At 44.8% G+C, this 13,425-nt stretch overlaps 1 protein-coding gene across 2 annotated transcripts in view; it reads left to right on the top strand.

Annotated features, from left to right (window-relative positions):
• The window catches only part of ABCG1 (ATP binding cassette subfamily G member 1), an 82,757-nt gene that overhangs the window by 56,176 nt on the left and 13,156 nt on the right, over positions 1-13,425 (top strand). For both annotated transcript variants that reach the window (XM_073359972.1, XM_073359982.1), the window contains exons 3-9: positions 623-740; positions 1,874-2,006; positions 4,038-4,088; positions 9,129-9,274; positions 10,402-10,525; positions 12,149-12,263; positions 13,164-13,312. In XM_073359972.1, the coding sequence (XP_073216073.1) occupies positions 623-740; positions 1,874-2,006; positions 4,038-4,088; positions 9,129-9,274; positions 10,402-10,525; positions 12,149-12,263; positions 13,164-13,312 (836 nt within the window). The remainder of the gene's footprint in view (positions 1-622; positions 741-1,873; positions 2,007-4,037; positions 4,089-9,128; positions 9,275-10,401; positions 10,526-12,148; positions 12,264-13,163; positions 13,313-13,425) is intronic.

Below are 13,425 nucleotides of genomic sequence, written 5' to 3'. Positions count from 1 at the left end.
GGTTTAAAACAAACAAAAGGAAGTATTTTTTCACACAACGCACAGTGAGTCTGTGGAACTCTTTGCCAGAGGATGTTGTGAAGTCCAAGACAATAACAGGATTCAAAAAATAACTAGATAAGTTCGTGGAGGATAGGTCCATAAATGGCTATTAGCCAGGATGAGCAGGGATGGTGTCCCTAGCCTCCGTTCGGCAGAAGTTGGGAATGGGTGACAGGGGATGATCACTGGATGATTACCTGTTCTGTTCATTCCCTCTGGGGCACCTGGCATTGGCAACTGTCGGAAGACAGGATACTGGGCTAGATGGACCTTTGGTCTGACCCAGTACGGCCATTCTTATTTTCTTGGAGTGAATCAAAAATAGAGCCATTTTTAAGTGGATCAGTGTAGGCTCATCACCACTGCTCAAGTAGTAGAAAAAGGCTGCAACCTCCAGTGCATTCTGTAGGTTGTGGTAGTGGCTGTGGTATGCTGATATAACTGCCAGCTTCCTCCCAGCCTCTTGCATTCCACTCACTAACAGCCATCCTTGTCACCTCTGCATAGGTGAAGCATATTTCACATACAGTGAATAACTGTGAAGTGTCACCATTTAGTAATATTTTCTTTCTTCCTTCAGGTTACAAGACCCTTTTGAAAGGAATTTCAGGGAAGTTCAGCAGTGGAGAACTTGTTGCAATTATGGGCCCTTCTGGGGCTGGGAAATCCACTCTCATGAATATCCTGGCAGGGTACAGGTCAGTATAAAGGACCACCATGATAATTTAGTCTGACCTCTGTTGGAAAATCAGAAGGACTCTGTAGTGGTTCCCCATTCTCGAGTGGGGAGGGGCCACGCTGTTCCCACAGCTTCTTGGGGCATTCGTCTGGCAGCAGTCCTGGCAGCTACTTGAGTTACTCATCTGTCTCCTCTGACCGCAGGGGGCAGCTCCGCCTGGGGGCTAGTCTGGGATCCTGTAGAACTCTCAGCTCCCTGAAAGAGATGTCTGCTCCCTCGGGTGGTCCAGCCCCAGTTGAACTCCAGGGCTCTCCTTTTATACTTCCTGCCCCACTTCTGGACTTCCGGTGCCGGAGGCAGGGTGGATTCAGCTCTGCCCACTAGGCGGGAGTCTAGTGGTCCCTTGCTCTTTAGTTCAGAGGGAGGCCACTCCACCACTCTACAGCCTCTCACCCAATATTTGTAGAAAATAAGTTCTTCACAAATATTGAATTATACTATCCCCATTGTCATGTTCCTGTGTTCTATACAGCAGACATTTCTGAGTTATTTGTTTAAATGCAAAAATGCAAGACTAAGATATAGTTATTAAAATTCCAAAAATGAGAAATGGCTGCTGGCCTGCCATCTGACGAATTTGGCCCAAGATTTTATCTGTGGAGTATTTTAAATTAGGTTTTATCAACACTTTGAAAATATGTTTCCATCAAAAATTTCAGGATGTAAGAATAATTCTTGATTAAACTGCAATATGTGAAACAACTGGGTGGTTTTCCCTCCCCTCCCCCCCATAAGCTGTTGCTTTCTGCTGCTCCTGCTACCAGATCACAAAAGGGAGGGGCAGAGACACCTCACAAACAGCCTTTCAAGAAATGACCCAGCATTTCTGCAAACGTTCAGATGGGCAGCACACTTTTTTGCACAAGTTTGAATTAATTTTTTTGCCAAGGTGTGACATTTCTGATGTAACAATACACGCGCGCACACACAGATGCACACACAGGACATGTGCGCCTCCCTCCACTGTCGTTTTGGTCCTAAGAAATCACTTAAAAAGAGGCTAAAATTGCCCAATAGGCCCACTCTCTGAGATGTGTAGTAAAGATTATAAAGGGAACTCTCACTCTAACTCACTTGTTTGTTTCATTTCAGAGAGACTGGGATGAAAGGAGCAATCTTCATTAACGGGCAGCCTCGTGACCTGCGCTCTTTTCGCAAAGTGTCCTGTTACATCATGCAAGATGACATGCTGCTCCCTCATCTTACTGTCCAAGAAGCTATGATGGTGAACTTTCTATCTGGTTCTGATTGGTTTGGGGTGTGGGACTAGAGTGAGGCCCCCTCTATGCATGAGCACGCATTTTTATTCCTGGCTGTGGTTCTGGGAGTTAGACTGGACTTCACATGAGTCTCCCAGGCTTCGCTGCTGTTTTAAGATCACTGTTAGGGTTCAGAAGAAAATTTGTGAGCCTGCATTCATTTCACCCTCAGGGAAATAAAATGCCATGACAGGCTAGTGTCTGGATAATAACAGCAACAATAGGCTGGTACCAGAGAAGGGCAACTACACCTTCTCACCCACGCATCCTCCCAGTGCCTATCAGTATCCTGTCACTTGTTCCGTATTCCAGTAGCTGCCAACCATTGGAGCCTGAAATGCTGGTCATGGTCAGTGTTGCCAGACTGAGTGAGTCTGTGAGACCCCTGTGTGAATCTCTTTCCTTGGAACATTGGCAGGTGACCTGTTAAATCTCCCTGTCAGGTTTCCATGTCCTAACCAGGTGATTCTATGCTGGCATGATGCTGCTGTATGCCAGGGCTCCTGGCTATCACTACTCTTTTGTCCCTGTCTTGGGTCCAGGAGCCCTCAGATACAGTCTCTTTCCTTCTGTCTTCACCTGGGCTCCTTGTGAAGGAGTCCAGGCCTTAACATTGATAAAAACTCTTCCTCTTCACTCTTGACATAGTGCCTGTTTACTGAGAGCCAGCTTGAGTGTTCAGTCTGTAACCTTCTGCTGCTCAGTTTGATGAGAAAATCAGCCCAATAGTTTTGTTGTACCTGCCGAACCTTCAATATGTAATGTCAGTAGTTCATGGCTGTTATCATTTGGTAAGGGGAAAAGGGCTTTCATCAATTCTCTGAAGCCACAAGGGACCGTTACGATCAGCTTGTCTGGCGTATGCCTTGTCTGTTTACTTTCCAGAGTTGTAATTTTTCTAATACTGATTTCTGGAAGGGATCGTCTCTGTCAGAAAGCTTTCCTAGTTCATTTAGTTGAAATCAAAGTCAAAGACCAATAGGGTAATGTTTTTCAAACTGGCTAACTAAATTACAGCTGCAAAAAAAGAGCCTCTTTTGGTAAGTTGGGCCCAGATGATATATTTTGTCTAAATTAAACACCCAAAGTGCTGACAAAAAATTAATTAGTTAACATTTAATTGCTTCTAATAAAGGTAGAGCAGAATTTTGTAGTTACCTCTTAGGACAGCAGATGGCATCTTATACAGCATTATTTATCTCTCTACTTATTTTCTACATCACTGTAGTATCTGAGCACTTTACAAACACTAATGAATTTAGCTTTTTAAGACTTCTGTGAGGTAGGGAAATATTGCTGTCATCACTTTACAGATGGGGAGTTAAAGCAGAGAGACTCTGACTTATCCAGCATCACACAGGAAGTGTGTGGCAGAGCAAGGAATTGAACTTCCTGCATCCCACGGTGCTTCCTTGTCCACTGGACTATCCTTTTTGATATGATAGAGCATTTCTATTAAGCACTTATTTTTGTCGGTGCCTTGAGGGCCCCTTAAGAAAGCATGCATATGCCTACACTATACTCATGATTAGAACATCATAGCTATTACTGCTTTTCTTAAGCTTCTGATTTCTAATTTCTGCCTCATGTTAGAACAAATTATCCAGTTGCAATTCTGGCATTGTGTGTTTTAGGCCAGGTCTACACTACAGACTTATATCGATATAACTACGTTGCTCGGGGGTATGTGTATGAAAAATCCACACCCCTGAGCAATGAAGTTAGACTGACCTAACCCCTGGTGCAGACAGCACTGTGTTAGCAGGAGAGCTTCTCCTGTCGACATAGCTGCTGCCTCTCAAGGAGGTGGATTAACTACACCAATAGGAGAAGCTCTCCTGTCAGTGCTTCAGCAGCACAGCTGCATTGGTGTATCTGCGCCAATGCAGCATTTTAAGTGCAGACCTGCGCTTAGACTTACAGTGGATATTCCAAAGATATCATGTTGCTGACCAGTTCCAATTTAACTTGCATCATATTGTGTGTTTATATAATAGGTATCTGCTCATCTGAAACTTCAAGAGAAGGATGAAGGCAGAAAGGAGATGGTATGTATATTGCTATTCAAACTGAGGTATTCCTTTGGCTGCATAGTGAAGATGTTAACGTGAAATTTATATAGCTTGAGTTTGTATCTAAAATTGAATTGCAATTAATGTGCATGAATGGGGTAAATAATAACATAACAAAGTTGACAGCTGTTACTGTGTGGGAGGGATAGTAAAATCCTACAAATGTAGCACTCAGTATGGCTGACGGGAAGGTTGATTAGGTAAACATGAAAGATTTATTCAAATATATTGCAGTTTTTGTGGGGCTTTTTTAGTTGCACTTTGTGGCTCAAATTTTTGGACCTACGTGCCTAAGGGCATACACACTCTTGCACATGTCCATACTAATCCCCAGTGCCTGGCTACGAGTACAATTCCGTTGCTGTGTGTGTGCACCTAGGAATGCACAAACATAGTCAATAGCTCTTACAACTGCTACAGAAATTTGCAAGCATAAGTCAGGTACTGTACACATAAGGGCATGAGTTTTTGGGTACATCTTGCCAGGCAGAAAGGGTGTGCTTTTCAGTCATGTTAGTTCAGTTGAGTTAACACAATTAAAAAGATCCATGAAGGTGCAGGCTAACACATCTGAAACTGTTAAGTTTGCCACTCCGTGGTCTAGTGGGGAGACTAAGTTTAAAATACAGCCAGCTGATATGGCTTCTGACATGTTAGCCTGCATCTTAATGTGACTTCTTGTTAAGCTAACTCAGTTGAAGTAACAGAATTGGAAAATGCACCCTTTTTGTCTGGCAAGCCAGGGCCTTTGAAAATGTGGGCCTGTGTTCCTAGGCAGACTTGCAGCTCAAGTGCTCATCACTGTGTGGGTGAGGTTACAGGAGCATTCCCATGCATGTGATAAAAGACCAATTCATTGCTGTGTAGATGTTTTAATACAGAATGTGATTGGGGCGGGGAGGATGGCAACTGAGGCTAAAAATAAAGAAATCACAGCACTGGTGAAAGCAGAGACAGTTCAGGTTGTTGAGAGATTCATGAGAAGTGAAATATTAGGTCAGGTTTTTTTTACTAAAATACGATATTTTGTTAGCTGGGGGTTATTTTTGCATGCTGAAAGCTGTGTTTTTGTCCAGCATAAAATGACACTAACAAGCAAAAGACACGTCCCTGTGTGTCTTAATGTAGGAAGCCTTTAGTGTGATTGTGGGCAGTGCTGGGGCTAATAGGACTTGCATAATAATGTGTTCCTGTAGTTAAAGCAGTGACTACATGTCAAGAGAACTGGGTTCTATTCCTGGCTCTGTTACTGACTTGCTGTGTTACTTTGAGCAAGTCTGTGACTCAGTTATCCCAGTTGTAAGATGACAGTAATACTTCACCATCCTTATAAAAGGTCTTCATTCAAAAGGAGCTATAGAAGTCTAAACTATTGTTATTTTAGTAATTGAATGTTGTATAAGTGACATTATGGGATAAATCCTGCAGTGCTTATGTAACCCACGCACCTCCTGGGTGTGGTGCTCTGTCCCCACTAGTGGCACCCATATCACTTAGAGATTAAAGAGTCTGCTACAGTCCTTAACCAAGGCTATATGGCTTTTTAGCTTATGCAGTAGAGGCTTATACCTTTAGCTCCAAAGGTCCCAGGTTCGATCCTGTCTGCCGACGACCGGGGTCTGTTGGTGTTATAAGTGGGTGTGGCAGGGGGCTCAGTGCAGGAGCGGTACAGGGTGTGGCAGGGGGCTCAGGGCAGGGGGTTGGGGTGCGGCAGGGAATTGGGGTGCGGGGTGCAGGAGGGGTTCGGGGTGTGGGCTCTTGCCTGGCGCCACTTACCTTGAGCGGCTCCAGGGTGGCAGCGGTGCGTAGTGAGGCTAAGGCAGGCTCCCTGCCTGCCCTGGCCCTGCGCCACTCCCAGAAGCGGACGGCACCATGTCCCTGCAGCCCCTGGGGGAGGAGGGACAGAGGGCTCTGCACGCTGCCCTTGCCTGCGGGTACCTCCCCCGCAGCTCCCATTGGCCGTGGTTCCCTGTTCCCGGCTAATGGGAGCTGTGGGGGGCGGTGCCAGGGGGCGCAGGGACGTGGTTCCGGCCGCTTCCGGGAGTGGTGCGGGCCCAGGGCAGACAGGGAGCCTGCCTTAGCCCCATGGCGCCAAGGGGGTGGCAATCCCACGCGTCGGATCCAAAGCTCTGACGGGACAGATTCGGCCCGCGGGCCGTGGTTTGCCCACCACGACTTAGAGATTAATGAGTCTGCCACAGCCTTAGCTAAGGGCTGTGTGGCTTTTAGCTCATGAAGTAGAGGCTCATGCACTAAGCTTCAGTGGACCCAGGTTCAATCCCGCCCGCCAACGACTGGGGTCTGTCGGTGTTACACTTACTCAAGCAAAACTCTAGTTGAAGTCGATGGGAATTGTTTCTGAGTAAAGATTGCAGGGATTGTTAAAGGAACTGGTCTGTTTTATTATTGATGCTTGTAAGAACCCATAGGCCTAGAACTATGGTATCTGGCAGGTGCTGCTTCCTCATCAGCACCAGGTGCCCATGTAGGGTTGCTGCTAAGAGGAACTGAGAGGCTAAGCGCTGCAGGAAATCCCATTCTAAGAGGCATGACTGACAGCTTTCCTTGATTGGCTGGCACTGCCCATATAAACCAGGAAACCACTTCTGGGAGTCGTCTGAGCAATGCAGACCTCTGGTGTGCTTCTGCCTTAGGTCTCCCCCGCTGCAACTTGCCTTGATTCCCTGCTCTTGACTTAGGCTCAGCTCCTGAGCCCAGCCTTGATTTATTGTCTCTGGCTTAAGGCCATTGCAGACTCTGTGAAAGACCCTGGCCTAGCCTGACCCAATTCTCGCCTCACGCTCCCAATTTGGTAATGGACTCTGACTTTGCGGTTTTTACCTGCCCTTGCCCTTTGACCTTCGGCTCCAATGCCAGCAGCTCATTCTGTGCCCACAGGCCACCCACGACCCAGCCTTAACATACTACTAGTACTACTTAAATACAACACAACTCTATCCCAAACAGATGGCTTGCTGCATTTTCTTTTGGTGGGGGTTCAAGATTTAGGGTGTCCGTGATTTTTCTGGGTACTGTCACTTTTTCTTTACTGGAAGAAGTGCCAGATTTTAATTTCTGTTAACCTAGTATAAATGCTGAGGGGCCATCTTGTGCTCCCCAGATCCAGGCACCATTTACACATCTCACTTCATCTGCATGGAAATGGCAAAGGAGGTGGGGGATCAGCCACCTGCGGGGCACAGTCTACTTGACCAGGGCCCACTGAGGTTGCTTTATGGTACAGAAATCCATACAAGGAAAGCGGGTCAGGGCTAAGTGAGTGAGGATGTGCCCTTCTGCCATGTACCTTGGCCAAACTGGACGGTCTCTGCATAAAAGAATAAATGGACACAAATCAGACGTCAAGAATTATAACATTCAAAAACCCGTCGGAGAACGCTTCAGTCTCTTTGGTTTCAGAGTAAAAAGAAAAGGAGTACTTGTGGCACCTTAGAGACTAACCAATTCATTTGAGCATGAGCTTTCGTGAGCTACAGCTCACTTCATCGGATGCATACCATGGAAACTGCAGCAGACTTTATATACACACAGAGAACATGAAACAATACCTCCTCCCACCCCACTGTCCTGCTGGTAATAGCTTATCTAAAGTGATCATCAAGTTGGGCCATTTCCAGCACAAATCCAGGTTTTCTCACCCTCCACCCCCCCACACACAAATTCACTCTCCTGCTGGTAATAGCCCATCCAAAGTGACAACTCTCTACACAATGTGCCTGATAATCAAGTTGGGCCATTTCCTGCACAAATCCAGGTTCTCTCACCCCCTCACCCCCCTCCAAAAAACACACACACAAACTCCTAAAAGTGGCAATTCTTCAACAAAAAAACTTCAAAAACAGACTCCAATGAGAGACTGCTGAATTGGAATTAATTTGCAAGCTGGATACAATTAACTTAGGCTTGAATAAAGACTGGGAGTGGATGTGCCATTACACACATTAAAACTATTTCCCATTGTTTATTTCCCCCCCTACTGTTCCTCACATGTTCTTGTCAATTGCTGGAAATGGCCCACCTTGATTATCGCTACAAAAGGTCCCCCCCTGCTCTCCTGCTGGTAATAGCTCACCTTTCCTGATCACTCTTGTTACAGTCTGTATGGTAACACCCATTGTTTCATGTTCTCTGTGTATATAAAATCTCCCCACTGTATTTTCCACTGAATGCATCCGATGAAGTGAGCTGTAGCTCACAAAAGCTTATGCTCAAATAAATTTGTTAGTCTCTAAGATGCCACAAGTACTCCTTTTCTTTTTGAGGATGGGAAGTGGACAGTCCCATATTGACTGGTGGTATAGCTGGAAAGGGAGTGCAGACTGGAGCTATATTCCTTTTTCTGTGGTGTATCAGGGCAGCTGTGACAACAAGGAGTCCTTGGTAGATTGCTCTGAACCACACTACCTGGATGCATGGGGTGAGGTCAGGTGCACAGGGCCTCTCAGGGATGTTCCGCCAAATTTCACACACATCCCTGGGGGATCTGTCAGGGTTTGTGGATGCTCCGTGGCCTATTGACTCAACGACTTGAGAGGAACTCTGCTTGAGACTCTCAGAGGTTTCCTCCCACTCTGCCCCTTCCTGCAGAATTAGCTGCGGCTGTGCTGCTCATAGATGAGAGATGGGAAAACCCTTTCTGACCCGTGTGGTGGTCACTTTACACCCTTCCTGAAGCATTCGGAGATTGTAATACATTTTCTTTGCCTTTGTTTCTGACCTAATTGTGCACACAGTAGGGACGACAAAAGCTATTTGAAACCTTAGAAACACAATAGAGCATGAGGCTTTAACAGATACTGGCATATGTTCCTTTCTGGAGTGTTCTGTACATCCTCTGAGTAAGTATCCCAGAGAATCTGCATAAATCATGAGGGTGTTCAACTGGTTTGTTTTCATCCTTTATAGAAAAACCAGTGATAATAGTAAGAGATGTTTTGGGGTTTTTTGTGGTAACAATCTAAATGACCTGTGTTGTTGCTTTGATTCTGTCCCCAGGTAAAGGAGATCTTGACAGCTCTGGGTTTGCTGACATGTGCCAATACAAGAACTGGAAGTCTTTCTGGGGGCCAGAGGAAGCGTCTTGCCATTGCTTTGGAGCTGGTGAACAACCCGCCAGTTATGTTTTTTGATGAACCTACCAGGTAAATCAAGGCCAAATGTTAGAAAGTGTACCGCTGCTACAATGGGTGGGATTCACAGAAGTATTTAGGCACCTAATGCCCATTGATATAAATGGGACTTAGATGCCTACCTACCTTTGTGAGTCCCCCCCCAGCATGTGCTAGAGAACTACCACAGAACGTACTAGCCCTTGTTAGCATCTTAGCTGAAACAGAAGAAAATCAAGACTTTCCTTTGAAACGTAGACAGCAGATTATATGCTGCATCAGGCTATGTAGCTTCTCGTTTGCTACACTCACCTTTCATTGCTAGAAAATGCTTCTGGTATGTTTTACTTAAAATATTTGTATCAGCATCAGTAAAAGCTGTAATTTTTTAATACTGTTTTTAAAGGGCCTGATTTGCATCTGTGTTACTCCAGTTTATTCTGACATAATACTGTAGAAAGCAACTGAGTTACACCTGCGTACAGCTATAGAGCAATTCAACCCCCAAGAAATAATTTTAATAGGGTCACCAGTTAGTGCACTGGCTAACTCTTGTAACCTGACATGACATGAGGCTGTTAAAGGTGGTTGTTAGGGAAACAATATAGAAGGGGGAGATTGAGAAAAATCCTAGAGGATCCCGCAGAAGAGAGGCAGAAAAAATTCTTCAGATTATAATGTGTAGTTTCCCTTTAAGTGAAGATTTCCAATTAGCTTAAACATTTTTGATGATTGAATTTTTTAAATATAATATATTTAGGATCAAATTCTGCCCTCAGGTAGACACTCATGACAGCCCTGAAGACAGTCAGGCCACAGGTGTGTATCTGAGAGTAGAATTTAGTTTGTTCGACTTGGGAGCGTCATTAGTCAGAACCCACAATCACAGAATTTGAAAATTGCATTAGGTAGCTCTGAGAATAGCTCCCATTTTAATTAAGTATGATGAATGCCTGATAAAGGAAAAGGCTGGGGGGAGGGAGGGGGAGGGAAGAGAAATACTATACCACACAGCATGTCTGGGTTCTTGTTAGATGATAAAGATGCATGTTGTAAAAAGATAATAATGAGAAACAGAAACATCATAGGACATGTATTATTTTGAACAGTTGCATATGGAACCACAGATCTAATAAACACCTTTGTGCCTTTATTTTCAGTGGCTTGGACAGTGCATCTTGCTTTCAGGTTGTCTCTCTCATGAAGGCATTAGCCCAGGGTGGCAGGTCCATCATCTGCACTATTCATCAACCAAGTGCCAAACTGTTTGAGTTATTTGATCAGGTACCCTTCAGAAATTCTTCTCTTTACATATTTGTTTGAATATGTTGTATCTATAATTGGTGTAGGCTGGAGATAATGCAAAATCACAGATCATGTCCTGAATCAGTATCACTGGAGTCGTAGGTTTGAACAAAATGGTTTTCACTTTTTTCCTTCATGTTCCTATTTTTATATTACGTTATATTTATTATTTATTTGATTTTTAAAGAATCTGACTGGTAAATTTTAGAAGTCGTGATTATCACACTTTTTAATTTTGGGTGTGTGTTATAGTAAATAAGAATTAGTATGAGTGCGTTACTGTTAAGGTCTGTAATGTTGCTGGACCAAATTCTCATCCTGGCTACTCTGGTGTAAATTCAGAAAATTCCATTGATTTTTGATGGAATTACTCCTGTTTGACCCTGAATAACTGAGAACAGATTGCTTTTTTGCATTCATGTGAAAAGAATAAAACGGAAAAATAAAGTCTGTCAGAAATCTTTGTTCACGCTGATGGCAGGATATGGTCTGTTCCTGTTTAGATTAGATTTAAGTTTACTTTAAACGTTTTATGCCATTTAAGTGAGAGTTGTGAGAGCTTAGAGAAAACCCACTCTACAGTAGGTGAACAAGCTCTTGAAGATTACTACTCTTTCAATAAGTTTAAATGAAGTCAATAGGCTAAAAGCAAGACTAATCAAGCTATTTCTTACTGCTCTTCCTTCTCCTCCTCCTGTTCTCCCATTGCCCCCTGAATTCACCAGCCCCATCTTCATACCAAAAACACAAATAATTTATGGAAATAAGATGGCACAGTCATGCCATTTCCAGCCTGGTTTCCAACCTGTGTCTAAGACCAGGGTGGGCAAACTTTTTTTGGCCCGAGGGCCACATCGGGGTTGCAAAATTATATGGAGGGCCGGGTAGGGAAGGCTGTGCCTGGCCCCCACCCCCTATTTGCCCCTGCCCCCTGACTACCCCCCTCAGAATCCCTGACCCATCCAACCCCCCTGCTCCTTGTTCCCTGACTACCCTGACCCTATCCACACCCCCACCCCCTGACAGGCCCCCTGGGACTCCCATGCCCTATCCAGCCCCTCCCCGTTCCCTGACTGGCGCCCTCCATCCCCCCAGAACATCTGCTCCCTGTCTGCCCCTCGGGGCTCCCCGTCCCCTTACCATGCCGGAGCCAGCCACAGGAGCGGCGGGCCAGAGCGCTGACGGCATAGTGAGCGGAGGCTGCGGGGAAGGGAGAACAGCAGGGAAGGGGCTGGCAGTGAGCCTCCCCAGCCAGGAGCTCAGGGGCTGGGCAGGATGGTCCTGTGGGCTGGATGTGGCCCGCGGGCCATAGTTTGCCCACTTCTGGTCTAAGGGATGCATCATGATGTTTCTGTATTAGTACACTACAAGCCCTGAAGGGGTAATTTTGCAGAGTTCACATCTTGAACATCTTTAATATTCTGCAGATTTTCCATTAATTGTAATTCCACATTCAGTGTTGACAAATCTTTTCAATCCATTGCTATTTCCTTCCAAATCAAACAGCTAGTAACTGACTACTCCAGTTGCTGTCAGAAAGCAGGTAGACACACATTCAAAGGTTCTGATGTTTTCTCACTTTCTATATCTTTTATTTTTCAGCTCTGTGTTTTAAGTCAAGGACAATGTATTTACCGTGGGAAAGTGTTAAACCTTGTCCCTTATTTGAGAGATTTCGGTTTAAACTGTCCAACCTACCACAATCCAGCAGATTTTGGTAAGGAAAATTGAATAACTTTTCCGGTTTGCTTATTTTGCTTTTGATTAGCTCTTCTGAATGAAATAGAAATAGGGAGGCTTTTATTGGTTTTTGTTTCTATATTTTTACTGAGTCAGTGTGAAATGAGTCCCCTCTTCTTTGTAAATCATAGAATCATAGAATATCAGGGTTGGAAGGGACCCCAGAAGGTCATCTAGTCCAACCCCCTGCTCAAAGCAGGACCAATTCCCAGTTAAATCATCCCAGCCAGGGCTTTGTCAAGCCTGACCTTAAAAACCTCTAAGGAAGGAGATTCTACCACCTCCCTAGGTAACGCATTCCAGTGTTTCACCACCCTCTTAGTGAAAAAGTTTTTCCTAATATCCAATCTAAACCTCCCCCACTGCAACTTGAGACCATTTCTCCTCGTTCTGTCATTTTAATGCCATCTAGTGGTGGGACTAATTAGTGACTTTTTCTGATTGAAATGCAAACTATGGAGTAGTAGGAAATGAAAGGCAGAATGTGGGTCACACCTATAAACTACCGTGGTTTTCTAACGAAACACCACAGCCCTTATGAAAACAATACTACATCATTCTACAGTCATAGCTGAGTGATTCACAGTAACAGTAGGGACCAAAAGAAACAGGTCTGAAATCCATATAATGAGTACTAAGGCAGCCATACATTCACTATATTTCCTTTAAAATGTTGTATTTAACAAGTATTAGCAGCAGAAAAATGTGGGCTTTTTACATACAAATATTGTGCATTTAAGGCCTGCTTCTGCTCCCATTGAAATCAGCGGCAAAAGCTCTCATTGACTTCAGTGTTGCAGGATTAGGCCCCAGTAGCCAAGCCTGTGACTAATGCTTGGTGTAGAATGAGTACATCTCTTCTAAATGCTCTGTGTAGTGATGGAGGTTGCATCTGGTGAATACGGGGACCAGAACAGTCGGCTGGTCAGAGCAGCACGGGAAGGGAAGTGCGACACAGACTACAAGAGAGATGCTGGTGGCGAGCATGAACTGAACCCCTTCTTATGGCATCGACCCTCTGAAGAGGTAAATCCATGCAGAGCACTGAAGGGGAGGGAGGTTGAGAGAAATAATCTAAATATTAAGGAAGTAGCGGAGAGTTTTGCATGTTCTGCTGCATGAAGTTGGGGCTTGTTAGT

Source organism: Lepidochelys kempii, chromosome 1 (genome assembly GCF_965140265.1).
Source record: "Lepidochelys kempii isolate rLepKem1 chromosome 1, rLepKem1.hap2, whole genome shotgun sequence".
NCBI lineage: Eukaryota > Metazoa > Chordata > Testudines > Cheloniidae > Lepidochelys > Lepidochelys kempii.
Note: the sequence above shows the minus strand (reverse complement) of the source record. Positions and strands in the feature narration are given on the sequence as shown.